Raw genomic sequence first — 19,888 nt, 5'->3', positions numbered from 1 at the left:
TCTATTCCATTCCGTTCCCCATTCTCCATTCCATTCCCCATTCCATTCCGTTCTCCATTCCATTCCATTCTCTCTTCCATTCTCCATTGCATTCTTCCATTCCATTCCATTCTTCTCCATTCTATTCCGTTCTCCATTCCATTCCATTCTCCATTCCGTTCTCCATTCCATTCCGTTCTCCATTCCATTCCGTTCCATTCCATTCCGTTTTCCATTCCATTTCGTTCTCCATTCCATTCTCCATTCCATTCCATTCCATTCTCCATTCCATTCCATTCCATTCTCCATTCCATTCCATTCTCCATTCCATTCCATTCCATTCTCCATTTCATTCCGTTCTCCATTCTATTCCATTCTCCATTCCATTCCGTTCTCCATTCCATTCCGTTCTCCATTCCGTTCTCCATTCCATTCCATTCTCCATTCCGTTCTCTATTCCATTCTCCATTCCATTCCGTTCTCCACTCCATTCCATTCTCCATTCCATTCTCCATTCCGTTCTCTATTCCATTCTCCATTCCATTCCGTTCCGTTCTCCATTCCATTGCATTCTCCATCCGTTCTCCATTCTCCATTCCATTCCCCATTCCATTCCGTTCTCCATTCCATTCCATTCTCTCTTCCATTCCATTCCGTTCTCCATTCCATTCTCCATTCCATTCTGTTCTGCATTCCATTCTCCATTCCATTCCGTTCTCCATTCCATTCCATTTTCCATTCCGTTCCCCATTCTCCATTCCATTCCCCATTCCATTCCATTCTCTCTTCCATTCTCCATTGCATTCTTCCATTCCATTCCATTCTCCATTCTGTTCTCCATTCTATTCCGTTCTCCATTCCATTCCATTCTCCATTCCATTCCATTCTCCATTCCGTTCTCCATTCCATTCTCCATTCCATTCCGTTCTCCATTCCATTCCGTTCTCCATTCCATTCTCCGTTCCATTCCATTCCGTTCTCCATTCCATTTCGTTCTCCATTCCATTCTCCACTCCATTCCATTCCATTCCATTCCGTTCTCCACTCCATTCCATTCCATTCCGTTCTCCATTCCATTCCATTCCATTCCATTCTCCATTCCATTCCGTTCTCCATTCCATTCCATTCCGTTCTCCATTCCATTCCATTCTCCATTCCATTCCGTTCTCCATTCCATTCCGTTCTCCATTCCATTGTCCATTCCATTCCATTCTCCATTCCATTCCGTTCTCCATTCCATTCCATTCTCTCTTCCATCCTCCATTGCATTCTTCCATTCCATTCCATTCTCCATTCTATCCGTTCTCCATTCCATTCTCCATTCCATTCCATTCTCCATTCCATTCCATTCTCCATTCCATTCCATTCTCCATTCCGTTCCGTTCTCCATTCCATTCCATTCTCCATTCCATTCCGTTCTCCATTCCATTCCCTTCCATTCTCCATTCCATTCCGTTCTCCATTCCGTTCCATTCTGTTCTCCATTCCGTTCTCCATTCCATTCCGTTCCCCATTCCGTTCTCCATTCCATTCCGTTCTCCATTCCATTCCATTCTCCATTCCATTCCATTCCATTCTATTCCATTCTCCATTCCATTCCATTCTCCATTCCATTCCGTTCTCCATTCCATTCCATTCTCCATTCCATTCCATTCCATTCTCCCTTCCATTCCATTCTCCATTCCATTCCGTTCTCCATTCCATTCCATTCTCCATTCCATTCCATTCCATTGACAGAGTCTTGCTCTGTCGCAACAAAGTGCTGGGATTACAGGTGTGAGCCTCTGGGCCCAGCCTATGTGTTATATTTAGTATTTTATTTTATTTTGTTATTTCATTTCATTTATTTATTTTTTTTATGTTTTTTAATTTTTGGCCAGGCGCGGTGGCTCAAGCCTGTAATCCCAGCACTTTGGGAGGCCGAGACGGGTGGATCACAAGGTCTGGAGATCGAGACCATCCTGGCTAACATGGTGAAACCCCGTCTCTACTAAAAAATACAAAAAATTAGCCGGGCGAGGTGGTGGGCGCCTGTAGTCCCAGCTACTTGGGAGGCTGAGGCAGGAGAATGGCCTGAACCCAGGAGGTGGAGCTTGCAGTGAGCTGAGATCGGGCCACTGCACTCCAGTCTGGGTGACAGAGCCAGACTCCATCTCAAAAAAAAAAAAAAAAAAAAAAAAAATTTTTAATTTTTAAATTTTTTTTAATGTATTGTATTGTATTGTGTCGTATCGTAGTGTAGTGTAGTGTAGTGCATTGCATTGCATTGCCAGAGTCTCGCTCTGTCGCCCAAAGTGCTGGGATTACAGGTGTGAGTCTCCGGGCCCAGCCTATGTACTATATTTAGTTTTTTATTTTTATTTATTTATTTATTTATTTTTGAGATAGAGTCTTACTCTTGTCACCCAGGCTGGGGTGCAGTGGCACGATCTCAGCTCACTGTAACCTCCGCCTCCCAGGTTCAAGCGATTCTCGGCTTCAGTCTCCTGAGTAGCTGGGATTACAGGTGCCTGCCACCGCCCCTGGCTAATTTTTTTTGTATTTTTTAGTAGAGACGGGGTTTCACCATCTTGGCCCGGCTGGCCTCGAACTCCTAACCTCGTGATCCACCCGCCTCAGCCTCCCAAAGGCCTGGGATTACAGGTGCGAGGCACCGTGCCTGGCCATATATTTATTATTTATGCTCAAATACTGATTATTTCATATGCAGTTTTTCTGTAAGTCTATATCTGCTCAAAAACATTAGGTCTATGAATTTCTTTTATATTACCAAGTAGTTTTGAGCCCATGTTTTTTTTTTTTAAGAAAATAAATACAGCACAGACTTCTTTCTTTCTTTCACTGATGAGGGAGCAGGCGTAGCTGCAACCAGAGGCGGAGTCCTAGCTAGTCTGGTGCTGCACCCCCCCCAGTTCGTTGGCCTGGCATAGGCTGTCTGTGGCTACCCCTGGGTGCATCCGGAGGCAGTCTGAGAGGACAGTGGGTCTTGTTTGTCCACAGGCCTCACGAAGCCCCCTCCCACCAGGGTCTTGCCACAAGGGCTTGTACACCGTAAGAAACCTTTTGGGCCGGGCGTGGTGGCTCACGCCTGTAATCCCAGCACTTTGGGAGGCCGAGGCAGGCAGATCATGAGGTCAAGAGATCAAGACCATCCTGGCCAACTTTCCACTAAAACTACAAAAAATTAGCCAGGTGTGGTGGCGGGCGCCTGTAGTCCCAGCTACTCGGGAGGCTGAGGCAAGAGAATGGCGTGAACCCGGGAGGCAGAGCTTGCAGTGAGCCAAAATCACGCCACAGCACTCCAGCCTGGGTGACAGAGCAAGACTCCATCTCATAAATAAATAAATCAACCAACCAACCTTTTGGTCAGGTGCTATGTACCCCTACTGCTTTTGCCCCCACTGCTGCCCCAAGGCCTTCCCAGAGCCCCCACTGTTTTGCTGGTTTTCCTGGAGAAAGAAATTTGAGTTTGGAAGGAGGAGGCTGTCAGGTAAAAGCCTCCAGACACTCAGAAGTTTGTTTGCTTTTGTCTTGCAGAGAATGCAGCCTGTAAGGACAGAGCAGGTGAGTGTTGCCTAGCCCCAGACGCTGTACTTGACATTGCAAAGGGTGAGTTTTATTATTAATATTATTAATAATACTATTAATTATTGTATTAATATTTTTATTATAATATACCATTTATTACAATATATAATTATATATTACATATGATGTATTAGATAACACACAACATATAATATATAACAATATATGCTATATATTACATATATGTTATATATATGTGATATGCTGTATATATATGTTGTAATACATATTGTCATATATGTGATATATATAATCATGTTATTTATATTATATATAATGTGACATATATGATATATTGACATATAATCATAATATGTATGTAATTACATATTATATATAATTATATATTATATATCATATATTTATTTTTGAGATGCAGTCTTGCTGTCACCGTATATAATATACAACATTTATATATTACATATTTATATTATATATAATTTATATTTTATATATTTATGTTATATATTATATATAGTTATATGTTATATGTAATTATAGATACAATTATATAATGTTATATATTATGTCATTATAATTATATATATTTTATAATTTGTATATTATATATTTTTATAATATATAATAAATATATTTTACAATATATAATTGTTTAATATAGTATACATAATTATAATATACATCTATATAAATTGTATATATGTAAATGTATAATATATAATAATATATAATTATATAATAATATTATTATAATATTATTAATCACGGTTCAGTGGCTTTCATTTGACAGGCTCTGGGTGTCACCCTTACTGCAATCTTGCAAAATTGGGATATAGCCCATCCCCAAATTGAGGGATGGGAAAGGGCAGAGTCAGGGATGACCCCTCCCGAGGTGTGAGAGCCAGACGCTGTGGCTGGCCAGGCGCCGTCCAAACGAGGTCCCCCCATTTGCCCCACATGCCTTACCCCGGGTCAGGCAGCCCCAGTCCAGCAGGAACGCGCTACCAAACCATAGCTCTACCCAGCAGAGACAAGCATTGACAGACAGGTGGCCCAGGCCTCAGACAAGCACGTCACACAGAGGACCCTCCACCAGCCCCTGGCTGGGATCCGGAGGAACAAACAGCCGGACACGGCATTGTCACGTCCCTCTCTCTCTGTCCATCTGTTTCCCTGTATCTCTCTCCGTGTCTCCGGATCTCTCTCCCTTTCTCCCTCCCTCTCTTCATCTTTCTTTTCGAAACGGAGTTTTGCTCTTGTTGCCTCGGCTGGAGTGCGGTGGCACGATCTCGGCTCGCTGCAACCTCTGCCTCCCGGGTTGAAGCAAATCTACTCCCTCAGCGTCCCAAGTAGCTGGGATTACAGGCACTCGCCACCACGCCCAGCTCAGTTTTTTTTTTTTTTTGTATTTTTAATACAGATATGGTTTCACTATGTTGGCCAGGCTGGTCTCGAACTCCTGACCTCAGGCGATCCACCCGCCTTGGCCTCCCAAAATGCTGGGATAACAGGCGTGAGCCACCATGCTTGGCCTGAATATGTAGTCTTTTATTTTCACCTCCTTTCCATCCTCACCCCCGAGTCCCCAAGTTCCATAATATTCTTGTGCATTTGCATTCTCATAGCTTAGCTCCTACTTACAGATGAGAACATACGATATTTGGTTTTCCATTCCTGAGTTACTTCACTTAGAATAATGGCCTCCAGGGCCAAGCGTGGTGGCTCACGCCTGTCATCCCAGCACCTTGGGAGGCCGAGGTGGGCCGATCACGAGGTCAGGAGTTCGAGACCAGCCTGGTCAACATGGTGAAACCCCGTCTCTACGAAAAATACAAAAAATTAGCCGGGCGTGGTGGCGCACGCCTGTAGTCACAGCTACTCGGGAGGCTGTGGCAGGAGAAGGGCATGAACCCCGGGAGGCGGAGGTTGCAGTGAGCTGAGATCGCGCCACTGCCCTCCAGCCTGGGTGACAGCAAAACTATGTCTGGAGAAAAAAAAAAAAAAAAAAAGAGAGGCAAGAGAAAGGGTTTCTTTTATTAAACCATCAGATCTCGTGAGACGTATTCACTACCCTGAGAACGGTATGGGGGAGACTGCCCCCATGATTCAATTATCTCCCACCCAGTCCCTCTCACAACACGTCAGAATTATGGGAGCTCGAATTTAAGATGAGATTTGGGTGGGGACACAGCCAGACTCCATCACCCACTCTCTCTGTCTCTGTCCCTGTTTCCGCTTCTCTCTGTCTCTGTTTTTCTCTCTCCCTCTCTCTGCCTCCATCTCTCTGTTTCTCTATCTGTCTCTGTCTGTCCCCCTGTATTAGTCCATTTTAACGGACGAATGGGGATCCTTCCTGCCTCTCCCAGCTCCTGGGGACTCCAGGGGTCCCTGGGCTTGTGGCCACATCACTCCACTCTCTGCCTCCGTCTCCACATGGCCTTTTCCTCTGCATCTGTCTCTTTTTTGTTTTGTTTTGTTTGAGACGGAGTCTCGCTCTGTCACCCAGGCTGGAGTGCGGTGGTGCGATCTCGGCTCACTGCAAGCTCCGCCTCCCGGGTTCCCGCCATTCTCCTGCCTCAGCCTCCCGAGTAGCTGGAACTACAGGTGCCCACCACCACGCCCAGCTAATTTTTTGTATTTTTAGTAAAGACAGGGTTTCACCTTGTTGCTCAGGCTGACCTCGAACTCCTGACCTGAAGTGATCCGCCCACCTCGGCCTCCTAAAGCGCTGGGATGACGGGCGTGAGCCACTGCGCCTGGCCGTGTCTCCTCTTCTTATAAGGGCATCGGTCATAGAATTTAGGGCCCACCCTAATCCAAAATGACATCATCTCAATTTGCATCTTCATGACATCTGCCATGAACAGCTATTTCATCATAAGGCCCCACTGAAAGGTGCTGGGGGCTGAGGCTGTAAATATGAATGGTTTTTTCTTTTTTTTTGGTTTTTAATTTGAGACAGGCTCTCACTGTGTCACCCAGGCTGGAGGTCAGTGGCACAATCACGGCTCACTGCAACCTCTGCCTCCTGAGCTCAAGGGGTCCTCCTGCCTCAGCCTCCTGAGTACCTGAAATTACAGGTGTTTGCCACCATGTCAGTTCATTTAAAAAAACTTTGGGGCTGGGCGCGGTGGCACACGCCGGTAATCCCAGCACTTTGGGAGGCCAAGGCGGGTGGATCACGAGGTCAGATCGAGACCATCCTGGCTAATACAGTGAAACCCTGTCTCTACTAAAAAACACAAAAAACTAGCCGGGCGAGGTGGCGGGTGCCTGTCGTCCCAGGTACTTGGGAGACTGAGGCAGGAGAATGGCGTGAACCCAGGAGGCAGAGCTTGCAGTGAGCTGAGATCACGCCACTGCACTCCAGCCTGGGTGACAGAGCAAGGCTCTGTCATAGCATTAGCATTAGCATTAGCATTAGCATTAGCATTAGCATAGCATAGCACAGCATAGCATAGCATAGCATAGCATAGCACAGTATAGAATAGAATAGCATAGAATAGAATAGAATAGCATAGAATAGCATAGCATAGAATAGCATAGAATAGCACAGAATAGAATAGCATAGAATAGAATAGCATAGCATAGAATAGAATAGCATAGCATAGAATAGAATAGAATAGCATAGAATAGAATAGCATAGCATAGAATAGCATAGAATAGAATAGAATAGAATAGCATAGAATAGAATAGCATAGAATAGAAAAGCATAGCATAGAATAGAATAGAATAGAATAGCATAGAATAGCATAGCATAGCATAGAATAGCATAGACTAGAATAGCATAGCATAGAACAGCATAGACTAGAATAGCATAGCATAGAATAGCATAGCATAGAATAGCATAGAATAGCATAGCATAGAACAGCATAGACTAGAATAGCATAGCATAAAATAGCATAGAATAGAATAGCATAGAACAGCATAGAATAGCATAGCATAGAACAGCATAGAATAGAATAACATAGAATAGCACAGCATAGAATAGAATAGCATAGCATAGAATAGCATAGAATAGAATAGAATAGCATAGAATAGCATAGCATAGAACAGCATAGCATAGCATAGCATAGCATAGCATAGCATAGCATAGCATAGCATAGCATAGCATAGCATAGCATATTTTTGGCTGGGCGTAGTGGTTCATGCCGGTAATCCCAGCACTTTGGGAGGCTGAGGCAGGGGGCGGATCACCTGAGGTCGGGAGTTCCAGACCAGCCTGATCAACATGGAGAAACACCGTCTCTACTAAAAATACAAAATTAGCCGGTCGTGGTGGTGCACGCTTGTGATTCCAGCTACTCGGGAGGTTGAGGCTGAAGAATCACTTGAACCTGGGCAACAAAAGCGAAACTCCGTCTCAAAACAAAACAAAAAAATTTTTTTGTAGAGATGGGTTTTGTTGTCCAGGCTGGTCTCAAACTCCTAGGCTCACAGTATCCTCCCACCTCAGCCTCCCCAGTAGCTGGGACCAAAGGCGTGTGTCACCATGTCTGGTAATTTTTACATTTTTTTTTTTCTCAGTAAAGATAGGGTCTTGCTATGTTGCCCAGGCTGGTGTCAAATTCCTGGGCTTAAACAATTCTCCCACCTCAGCCTCCAAAAGTGCTGTGGTGAGAGGCATGAACCATAGCGCCCAGCCCCTCTTTTCTTCTTTCTTTTCCTTTTTTTTTCTTTTCTCTTTCCCTGTCTCCCTCCCTTTCCTTTTTTCTCCTTCCCTCCCTCCCTCCTTTCTTCCTCTTTCTTTTCTCTTTCTCTCTTCTCTCCTTTCTCTCTTTCTTTCTTTTCTTATTTTGATACACAGTCTCTGTTACCCAGGCTGGAGTGCAGTGGCATGATCTCACCTCACTGGAACCTCCACCTCCCAGGTTCAAGTGATTCTCCTGCCTCAGCCTCCAGAGTAGCTGGGCCTACAGGCACCTGCCACCACACCCTAATTTTTGTATTTTTAGTAGAGACAAGGTTTCACCACGTTGGCCAGGCTGGTCTTGAACTCCTGACCTCAGGTGATTCACCTGTCTCGGCCTCCCAAAGTGCTGAGGTGAGAGGCATGAGCCACTACACCCGGCCCCTCTTTCCTTCTTTATTTTCTTTTAAACCACAGGTCAGAGACACAACCTCCTTCCAGCTACCCAATCCTGGAACGTACACAGTGCAAATAAGAGCCCGGGAAACAGTGTATGAATTCTTGAGTGCCTGGAGCACCCCCCAGCGCTTCGGTGAGTGGGGTGAGCGGGGCGTGCCCCTCCTGTCTCCCTCACAGGTGAGTGGAAGCCAGGCGTGCCATCCTGGGTCACGGAAACACAGGCCACCCCCCGCCTGCCTGCCTACGGGTCACCAGTTCTTCATTGTTTCTTGGTGTTCTGCCCGCAAAGGAGAGGAGATTCACTCCCCCAGTTTGTGACCTCCAAAAGGAGCCTGAACCTGATGGTGACCTCACACCTTAATCTTATTCACGAGAGGAGACCTGGAGGGGAAACAAGGTCATCCCACTGACAGACACCCCCTAGGCCTTGGAATAACACCGAGGCGGGCGGATCACGAGGTCAGGAGATCGAGACCATCCAGGCCAACACGGTGAAACCCAGTCTCTACTAAAAATGCAAAAAATTAGCCGGGCGTGGTGTCGGGTGCCTGTAGTCCCAGCTACTCGGGAGGCTGAGGCAGGAGAATGGCGTGAACCCGGGAGGCGGAGCTTGCAGTGACCGGAGATGGCACCACTGCACTCCAGCCTGGGCCACAGAGCGAGACTCAAAAAAAAAAAAAAAAAATGTCTGCAGGCCAGGTGTTGCTCTCTTCCATCCAGAGTGGCTATGGACTCTGCAGCCGGATTCAGAAAAGGATTGCTTGAGAGTAAAAGCTGCTGGCCAGGCACCATGGCTCAGGCCTGTCATCCCAGCACTTTGGGAGGCCGAGGCGGGTGGATCCCCTGAGGTCAGGAGTTCGAGACCAGCCTGGCCAACATGGTGAAACCCCGTCTCTACTAATAATACAAAAATTAGGCTGGGTGCTGTGGCTTATGCCTGTCATCCCACAGCTACTACAGAGAATCGCTTGAACCTGGGAGGCAGAGGTTGCGGTGAGCCCAGATCGTGCCACTGCCCTCCAGCCTGGGTGACAGTGACACTCAGCCTAAAACAACAACAACAACAAAAAACTGCCGTTGCTTCCTGAGCCGATCTAAAAGCAGGTCTCCTCTCCTATGATTCAAACAATGAACCATTCTGGAAACAGCACAGCCGGAGGCCGAATCTCCCAGGCCCCAGCTCTCCCCCGAGAGGCTTTAGCTTAGGTGTGTCCCGGAGCTAATCACAGCTCACCTCCTGCAGGGCTCAGGAGGATCCTTCCATCTCAACCTCCCAAGTAGCTGGGACGACAGGGATGGCTTGAGTCCAGGAGGTTGAGGCTGCAGTGAGCTGTGATTGCACCGTGGCCCTCCGGCCTAGGCTGACAGAGGGAGACTCTGTCTGAGAGAGAGACAGAGAGAGAGACAGACTGGCCACAAATGTGTGTGGATTAAAGAACAGGAATTGGCCGGGCGCGGTGGCTCACGCCTGTCATCCCAGCACTTTGGGAGGCCGAGGCGGGCGGATCACCTGAGGTCAGGAGTTTGAAACCAGCCTGGCCAACAGGGCAAAACCTGTCTCTACTAAAAATACAAAAATTAGCCGGGCGGAGGCCTGGTGGAGAACGCCTGTAGTTCTAGCTACTCAGGAGGCTGAGGCAGGAGAATGGCGTGAACCCAGGAGGCGGAGCTTGCAGGGAGCCGAGATGGCGCCACCGCACTCCAGCCTGGGCCACAGAGCGTGACTCCGTCTCAAAAAAATCAAATAAGACAACCGTCTGCAGGCCAGGGGTTGCTCTCTCCCATCCAGAGTGGCTGTGCCTATGCACTCTGCAGCCGGATTCAGAAAAGGATTGCTTGAGAGTAAAAGCTTCTGGCCAGGCACCATGGCTCAGGCCTGTCATCCCAGCACTTTGGGAGGCCGAGGCGGGTGGATCACCTGAGGTCAGGAGTTCGAAACCAGCCTGGCCAAGGTGATGAAACCCCGTCTCTATTAGAAATAGAAAAATTAGCCGGGCGCGGTGGCTCAAGCCTGTAATCCCAGCACTTTGGGAGGCCGAGACGGGGGGATCACGAGGTCAGGAGATTGAGACCATCCTGGCTGACACGGTGAAACCCCGTCTCTACTAAAAAATACAAAAAACTAGCCGGGTGAGGTGGTGGGCGCCTGTAGTCCCAGCTACTCGGGAGGCTGAGGCAGGAGAATGGCGTAGACCCGGGAGGCGGAGCTTGCAGTGAGCTGAGATCCGGCCACTGCACTCCAGCCTGGGCGACAGAGCGAGACTCCGTCTCCAAAAAAAAAAGAAAAATTAGCTGGGCGTGGTGGCAGGTGCCTGTAGTCCCAGCTATTGGGGAGGCTGAGGCAGGAGGAGAATCGCTTGAACCCGGGAGAGGGAGGTTGCAGTGCGCTGAGATCAGATTGCAGCACTGCACTGCAGCCTGGCCACAGAGCCAGACTCCTCAAAAAAAAAAAAAAAAATTAATACACACAAAATACACAACACACACACACACACGCAACAGAGCATGAGTCCTTCTCAAAAAAAAAAAAATTAATACACACAAAATAACACACACACACACGCAACAGAGCATGACTCCTCAAAAAAAAAAAAAAATTAATACACACAAAATACACAACACACACACGCAACAGAGCATGACTCCTTCTCAAAAAAAAAAAATTAATACACACAAAATACACAACACACACACACGCAACAGAGCATGACTCCTTCTCAAAAAAAAAAAATACAAAATACACAACACAGACACACGCAACAGAGCATGACTCCTCAAAAAAAAATTAATACACACAAAATACACAACACACACACGCAACAGAGCATGACTCCTCCTCAAAAAAAAAAAAATACACACAAAATACACAACACACACACACGCAACAGAGCATGACTCCTCAAAAAAAAAAAAATACACACAAAAAAAACACACACACACAGGCAACAGAGCATGACTCCTTCTCAAAAAAAAAAAATACAAAATACACAACACACACGCAACAGAGCATGACTCCTTCTCAAAAAAAAATTAATACACACAAAATACACAACACACACACGCAACAGAGCATGACTCCTCAAAAAAAAAATACACACAAAATACACAACACACACACACGCAACAGAGCATGACTCCTTCTCAAAAAAAAAAAAAAATACAAAACACACACGCAACAGAGCATGACTCCTCAAAAAAAAAAATACACACAAAATACACAACACAGACACACGCAACAGAGCATGACTCCTCAAAAAAAAAAAAAATTAATACACACAAAATACACAACACACACACGCAACAGAGCATGACTCCTCAAAAAAAAAAAATTAATAGACACAAAAAATACACAACACACACACACACGCAACAGAGCATGACTCCTTCTCAAAAAAAAAAAAAATACACACAAAATACACAACACAGACACACGCAACAGAGCATGACTCCTCAAAAAAAAAAACACACACAAAATACACAACACACACACACGCAACAGAGCATGACCCCTCCTCAAAAAAAAAAAAAAAATTAATACAAAATACACAACAGACACACGCAACAGAGCATGACTCCTCAAAAAAAAAAATACAAAATACACAACACACACACACGCAACAGAGCATGACTCCTCAAAAAAAAAATTAATACAAAATACACAACACAGACACACTCCGTGACACCCAGAAAATCGAGTTCCAAGCACGCACGCCGGTGGTGCCTCAGCTTCCCCCACCCCGGGCTGACCGCACCCAAAGCACCTGCCAGGCTGCGGGGCACAGTGGACGCCCCGGCGCTCCCCGTGTCCCCAGCACCAGGCAGACGGGGATCCACGTGTCTTCCAACTCCCTTAGGCTTCCGGGATGGGGCTGGGAGGCCCGGATGTCGCACCGGGTCCCGGGACGCAGAGCTCCGGGCTGGGGCTGGGAGGCCCGGATGTACCTCCTTGTCCTGGGACGCAGGGTTCCGGGCTGGGGCTGGGAGGCCCGGATGTACCTCCTTGTCCTGGGACGCAGGGTTCCGGGCTGGGGCTGGGAGGCCCGGATGTCGCTCCGGGTTCCAGGCTGGGAGGTCCGGATGTCGCTCCGGGTTCTGGGACGCAGGGTTCCGGGCTGAGGCTGGGAGGCCCGGATGTCGCTCTGGGTCCCGAGACGGAGGGTTCCGGGCTGGAGCTGGGAGGCCCCGACGTCACTCCGGGTTCCGGGACGCAGGGTTCCAGGCTGGGAGGCCCGGATGTCGCTCTGGGTCCCGAGACACAGGGTTCCGGGCTGGGAGGTCCGGATGTCGCTCCGGGTCCTGGGACGGAGGGTTCCGGGCTGGGGCTGGGAGGCCCGGATGTCACTCCGGGTCCCTGGACTCAGGGTTCCAGGCTGAGGATGGAAGGCCCGGATGTCCCTCCTTCTCCCGGGACGCAGGGCTCCGGGCTGGGGCTGGGAGGCCCGGATGTCCCTCCTTGTCCAGGGACTCAGGGTTCCGGGATGGGAGGTCCGGATGTCGCTCCGGGCTCCAGGTTGGGGCTGGGAGGCCCGAATGTACTTCCTTGTCCTGGGACGCAGAGTTCCGGGCTAGGAGGTCCGGATGTTGTTCCGGGTCCCGGGACGCAGAGTTCCGGGATGGGAGGCCCGGATGTACGCTCCGGGTCCAGGCTGGGGACGAGGCCCGACGTCGCTCCGGGTCCCAGGACTGCAGGGTTCCAGGCTGGGAGGTCCGGATGTCGCTCCGGGTTCCAGGCTGGGGACGGGAGGCCCGGACGTCGCTCCGGGTCCCAGGACGCAGGGTTCCAGGCTGGGAGGTCCGGACGTCGCTCCGGGTCCCAGGACGCAGGGTTCCAGGCTGGAGGTCCGGATGTCGCTCCGGGTCCCAGGACGCGGGTCCAGGCTGGGGGTCCGGACGTCGCTCCGGGTCCCGGGCAGGGTTCCAGGCTGGGAGGTCCGGACGTCGCTCCGGGTCCCAGGACGCAGGGTTCCAGGCTGGGAGGTCCGGACGTCGCTCCAGGTCCCGAGACACAGGGTCCGGGCTGTGAGGTCCGGATGTCGCTCCGGGTCCTGGGACACAGGGTTCCGGGCTGGGGCTGGGAGGCCCGGATGTCCCTCCTTGTCCGGGAACGCAGGGTTCCGGGCTGGGAGGTCCGGATGTCGCTCCGGGTCCTGGGACGGAGGGTTCCGGGCTGGGGCTGGGAGGCCCGGACGTCCCTTCTTGTCCGGGGACATAGGTGGCCCGCAGGTGGTCACGGTTCCTGTGCGGGTGGCAGGACGGGGGTGTTCCCCTGGACGCCTCCCCATGTGGCAGCCACCTGTCTGCTTTCCAGGGCTGTGGGGAGAGCCCATGGTCCCTGATCCCCCTAGACCGAGGCCCCGGTCCGTGACCCTCTCCCCCTAGACCGAGGCCCCGGTCCGTGACCCTCTCCCCCTAGACCGAGGCCCCGGTCCGTGACCCTCTCGTCCTCTCCCCCTAGACCGAGGCCCCGGTCCGTGACCCTCTCCCCCTAGACCGAGGCCCCGGTCCGTGACCCTCTCCCCCTAGACTGAGGCCCCGGTCCGTGACCCTCTCCCCCTAGACCGAGGCCCCGGTCCGTGACCCTCTCCCCTTCCCCCTAGACCGAGGCCCCGGTCCGTGACCCTCTCCCCCTAGACCGAGGCCCCGGTCCGTGACCCTCTCCCCCTAGACCGAGGCCCCGGTCCGTGACCCTCTCCCCCTAGACCGAGGCCCCGGTCCGTGACCCTCTCGTCCTCTCCCCCTAGACCGAGGCCCCGGTCCGTGACCCTCTCCCCCTAGACCGAGGCCCCGGTCCGTGACCCTCTCGTCCTCTCCCCCTAGACCGAGGCCCCGGTCCGTGACCCTCTCGTCCTCTCCCCCTAGACCGAGGCCCCGGTCCGTGACCCTCTCCCTCTCCCCCTAGACCGAGGCCCCGGTCCGTGACCCTCTCGCCCTCTCCCCCTAGACCGAGGCCCCGGTCCGTGACCCTCTCGTCCCTCTCCCCCTAGACCGAGGCCCCGGTCCGTGACCCTCTCCCCCTAGACCGAGGCCCCGGTCCGTGACCCTCTCCCCCTAGACTGAGGCCCCGGTCCCGTGGCCCTCTCCCCCTTCCTCCAGACCGAGGCCCCGGTCCGTGACCCTCTCCCCCTAGACCGAGGCCCCGGTCCGTGACCCTCTCGTCCTCTCCCCCTAGACCGAGGCCCCGGTCCGTGACCTCTCGCCCTCTCCCCTCTCCCCCTAGACCGAGGCCCCGGTCCGTGACCCTCCGTCCTCTCCCCCTAGACCGAGGCCCCGGTCCGTGACCCTCTCCCCCTAGACCGAGGCCCCGGTCCGTGACCCTCTCCCCCTAGACTGAGGCCCCGGTCCGTGGCCCTCTCCCCCTTCCTCCAGACCGAGGCCCCGGTCCGTGACCCTCTCCCCCTAGACCGAGGCCCCGGTCCGTGACCCTCTCGTCCTCTCCCCCTAGACCGAGGCCCCGGTCCGTGACCCTCTCCCCCTAGACCGAGGCCCCGGTCCGTGACCCTCTCCCCCTAGACTGAGGCCCCGGTCCGTGGCCCTCTCCCCCTTGACCGAGGCCCCGGTCCGTGACCCTCTCGTCCTCTCCCCCAGAGTGCGACCAGGAGGAGGGCGCGAGCTCGCGTGCCTGGCGGACGTCGCTGCTGATCGCGCTGGGGACGCTGCTGGCCTTGCTCTGTGTGTTCCTCATCTGCAGAAGGTGAGCCCTCCAGGGCATCCGTGGGGGTCCCTCTTGTTTCCAGTGCGACCCTGAAAGTTATTCACAGAACCGTCCTGAGCATCATTAGGAGCATTTTTGCGACTGAGTCTCGCTCTTGTGGCCCAGGCTGGGGTGCAACGGCGCGATCTCGGCTCAGTGCAGCCTCCGTCTCCTGGGTTCAAGTGATCCTCCGGCCTCGGCCTCCCCAGTAGCTGGGATTACAGGCGCCCAGCAACACACCCAGCTAATTTTTACAGTTTTAGTAGCGATGGGGTTTTGCCAGGTGGACCAGGCTGGTCTCGAACTCCTGACCTCAGTTGATCTGTCCGCCTCGGCCTCGCAAAGTGCTGGGGTGACAGGCGTGAGCCACTGTGCCCGGCCAGACCCAGTCTCCTTGCCAGGCATCAGAGCTTCACAAACTGTCAAATGGGTGCAGTGGTAACTTCTATCTCCCAGAGGGGAAGGGGAGGAGGAAGGGGAGGGGGAGACGGAGGGGGAGGGAGAGGAAAAGGAGGAGGAGGAGTAGGGAGGGAGGAGGAGGAGGAGGAGGGAGTAGGGAGGGAGGGGGAGAAGTAGGGAGGGAGGGGGAGAAGTAGGGAGGGAGGGGAGAGGAAGAGGAGTAGGGAGGGAGGGGAGAGGAACAGGAGTAGGGAGGGAGGGGGAGGAGGAGGATTAGGGAGGGAGGGGGGAGGAAGAGGAGTAGGGGGGAGGGAGGGGAGAGGAGGACGAGTAGGGAGGGAGGGGAGAGGAAGAGGAGAGTAGGGAGGGAGGAGGAGGAGGAAGAGGAGTAGGGAGGGAGGAGGGAGGAGGAGGAGTAGGGAGGGAGGAGGGAGGAGGAGGAGTAGGGAGGGAGGGGGAGAAGTAGGGAGGGAGGGGAGAGGAAGAGGAGTAGGGAGGGAGGGGAGAGGAGGACGAGTAGGGAGGGAGGTGAGAGGAACAGGAGTAGGGAGGGAGGGGGAGGAGGAGGAGTAGGGAGGGAAGGGGAGAGGAGGAAAAGGAGGAGGAGGAGTAGAGAGGGACAGGGAGGAGGAGGAGCTGCAAGCTACTGGCTCAAGTCGTAAACTCCGTGACCTGAGGCACCAAGGCTGTGTTGGCAGCTGCACCCCGGGTGGCTCCGGTCCCGGCACCCTGCTCCCTCTTAGACACCAGTGCTTGCCTACGATGATTGTCGGGGGCGTGTCAGGGCCTCGGGGGCCGGGAAAAGGGAGACCCCTGGAGTAGATGACTGGAGTCTTTTGCTCCGTCCTGGCCCTGCCTGTCCTGGACACGCCGTGTCCCGGATGATGAGCTGGTGGGTGCTGGGTTCAGAGCTGGACCATTTCTCTTTCCTCCGAGGTATCTGGTGATGCAGAGGCTGTTTCCCCGCATCCCACACATGAAAGACCCCATCGGTGACACCTTCCAACAGGACAAGCTGGTATGTTACGTCTTCCGCCGCGGGAGGGGTCTGGGCGGGCGTGGTGGCCGGTTTGGGAGGCCCAGGCGGGCGGACAGTTTGAGGCCAGGAACTCGAGACCAGCCTGGCCAACATGCAGAAACTCCGTCCCTACTAAAAATACAAAATCAGCCGGGCGTGGTGCTGTGTGCACCTGTAATCCCAGCTACTTGGGAGGCTGAGGGAGGAGGATCTCTTGAACCCGGGAGGCGGAGGCTGCAGTGAACGACGATCGAGCCACCGCACTCCAGCCTGGGCGACCAGAGTGAGACGCCCTGGACTAGGCGGCTGGACACCGTCTGCCAAAATCTGCAGGATGAAGGGGGTGGGGGGGACACCGGGCTCCCCGCCCACCGTGATCACGGGCTGTCTCGGCGCCCCACACACCAGGGAACAGCGGATTTTTTTCTTTTTTTTTTTTTTTGAGACGGAGGTTTGCTCTTCTTGCCCAGGCTGGAGGGCAGTGGTGCGATCTCAGCTCACCACAACCTCCACCTTCCCGGTTCAGGGTTCGAGCGATTCTCGTGCCTCAGCCTCCCGAGTAGCTGGGACTACAGGCGCGCACCAACACACCCAGCTGATTTTTTTGTATTTTTAGTAGAGACGGGGTTTCACCGTGTTGGCCAGGATGGTCTCGATCTCCTGACCTCGTGATCCGTCCGTCTCGGCCTCCCAAAGTGCTGGGATTACAGGTGTGAGCCACCGCGCCCGGCCCAAAGTGCTGGGATTATAGGCGTGACCCACCGCGCCCGGCCCAAAGTGCTGGGATCACAGGCGCGAGCCACCGCGCCCGGCCCAAAGTGCTGGGATGACAGGCGCGAGACAGCGCGCCCGGCCCAAAGTGCTGGGATGACAGGTGTGACCCACCGTGCCCGGCCCAAAGTGCTGGGATGACAGGCGTGACCCACCGCGCCCGGCCCAAAGTGCTGGGATGACAGGCGTGACCCACCGCGCCCGGCCCAAAGTGCTGGGATGACAGGCGCGACCCACCGCGCCCGGCCCAAAGTGCTGGGATGACAGGCGTGACCCACCGTGCCCGGCCCAAACTGCTGGGATGACAGGCGCGACCCACCGCGCCCGGCCCAAAGTGCTGGGATTACAGGTGTGACCCACAGTGCCTGGCCCAAAGTGCTGGAATTACAGGTGCGAGCCACCACACCTGGCCCTCAGAGCCGATTTGAGATGGGACAGGCCCCTGCGGATCAGGACCTGGGCTCTGTTATCTAGGGGTGCCCGACTCGCCCTGCCTCCTCTTGTCTCCGCAGGTGGTCTGGGAGGCGGGCAAAGCCGGCCTGGAGGAGTGTCTGGTGTCTGAAGTGCAGGTGGTGGAGAAAACTTGAGACCGGGGTTCAGGGCCTGCCGGGGGCTGCCTCAATCTCCCTGGCCGGGCCAGGCACCTGCACAGCCTGTGGCTGCTGGACGCGGCGCAGGAATGGACGTTCCTAACGGGGGGTGGGCGTGGGAGACGCCTGTGCAATGTAGTCGGAAGCTGCCAGGAAAAGGAAAGAACAGAACTTTTGTGTGTTTACTTCATGATAAAAGTGCCTTTTTTTTTTTTTTTTTTTTGCCCCACTCACTGGTCCCCGTCTCTGGATTCAGCCCCATTCCTCCAACACTACTAGACAGACGTTTCCACGTTTTTTTTTTTTTTTTTTTTTTTTTTTTTTTGGAGACGGAGTCTCGCTCTGCCGCCCAGGCTGGAGTGCAGTGGCTGGATCTCAGCTCACTGCAAGCTCCACCTCCCAGGTTCCCGCCATTCTCCTGCCTCAGCCTCCCTAGTAGCTGGGACTACAGGCGCCCACCGCCTCGCCCGGCTAGTTTTTTGTATTTTTTTAGTAGAGACGGGGTTTCACCGTGTTAGCCAGGATGGTCTCGATCTCCCGACCTCGTGATCCGCCCGTCTCGGCCTCCCAAAGTGCTGGGATTACAGGCTTGAGCCACCGCGCCCGGCTCCACGTTTTTTTTTTTTTTGGAGTCTCGCTCTGTCGCCCAGGCTGGAGGGCAGTGGTGCAATCTCAGCTCACAGCAACCTCCGCCTCCCGGGTTCAAGCAGTTCCCCTGCCTCGGCCTCCCGAGTTTCCGGGATGACAGGCACCTGCCACCAACCTCGGCTAATTTTTGTTGTTTTTAGTACAGACGGGGCTTCACCATATAGTGACCAGGTTGGTCTCTTGGCCACGCTGGTCTCGAACTCTTGACCTTGTGATCCGCCCACCTCGGCCTCCCAAAGTGCCGGGATTACAGGCGTGAGACACCACACCTGGCCTTTTTTCTATTTTGAGACAGAGTCCCGGTCTGCCGCCCAGGCTGGAGTGCAGTGACGTGATCTCGGCTCGCTACAACATCTGCCTCTGGGGTTCAGACCTCTCCTGCCTCAGCCTCCGGAGTAGCTGGGATGACAGGCACCTGCCACCACACCCGGCCAATGTTTGTATTTTTTAGTAGAGATGGGGTTTCACCATGTTGGCCAGGCTGGTCTCGAACTCCTGACCTCATCCGCCTGCCTTGGCCTCTCAAAGTGCTGGGATGACAGACGTGAGCCACCGCGCCCGGCCTCCAGCGTCTTATAACTGGCTCCTCTAGGACTTCTGAGAAACAACAGCTTTGCTGCTTTCCGAGGGCGCCAGATGTCCTGCCTGGCTTGTCTGTCCTCTCCGGCCCCCAGTTGTACACGTGACCCTGGCTGCACAGCTCTTTTTTTGAGACAGAGTCTCGCTCTGTGGCCCAGGCTGGAGTGAAATGAAGCCATCTCGGCTCACTGCAAGCTCCGCCTCCCGGGTTCACGCCATTCTCCTGCCTCAGCCTCCCGAGTAACTGGGACTACAGGCACCTGCCACCACGCCCGGCTAGTTTTTGTATTTTTAGTAGAGACGGGGTTTCACCGTGTTGGCCAGGATGGCCTCGATCTCTCGACCTCGTGATCGGCCCGCCTCGGCCTCCCAAAGTGCTGGGATGACAGGCGTGAGCCACCGCGCCCGGCCTGGCTGCACGTCTCTAAGCCACCGTACAGGGCTTGTGTAGCCAGGCAGACTCTAATGTCCGTAAACATGCCGTGTCCACGCTCCTTTTTACCCACAGACCTGAGGAGCTGCCCACATCCGGCGAGGGCTCTGGGATCTGCCCTGGCAGGTTCAGTTGCGCTCAC

At 53.2% G+C, this 19,888-nt stretch overlaps 1 protein-coding gene across 3 annotated transcripts in view; it reads left to right on the top strand.

Moving 5' to 3' along the window:
* The window catches only part of LOC126947139 (interleukin-3 receptor subunit alpha), a 39,201-nt gene extending 20,899 nt beyond the window's left edge, over positions 1 to 18,302 (top strand). For all 3 annotated transcript variants that reach the window (XM_050777764.1, XM_050777765.1, XM_050777763.1), the window contains exons 8-12: positions 3,517 to 3,543; positions 8,636 to 8,750; positions 15,203 to 15,308; positions 16,644 to 16,725; positions 18,009 to 18,302. In XM_050777764.1, the coding sequence (XP_050633721.1) occupies positions 3,517 to 3,543; positions 8,636 to 8,750; positions 15,203 to 15,308; positions 16,644 to 16,725; positions 18,009 to 18,083 (405 nt within the window). In that variant the 3' untranslated portion in view covers positions 18,084 to 18,302. The remainder of the gene's footprint in view (positions 1 to 3,516; positions 3,544 to 8,635; positions 8,751 to 15,202; positions 15,309 to 16,643; positions 16,726 to 18,008) is intronic.
* Positions 18,303 to 19,888: the final 1,586 nt, after the last annotated feature.

This window comes from Macaca thibetana, chromosome Y, assembly GCF_024542745.1.
Source record: "Macaca thibetana thibetana isolate TM-01 chromosome Y, ASM2454274v1, whole genome shotgun sequence".
Lineage (NCBI taxonomy): Eukaryota > Metazoa > Chordata > Mammalia > Primates > Cercopithecidae > Macaca > Macaca thibetana.
This window is presented reverse-complemented; position numbering and strand designations above follow the sequence as displayed.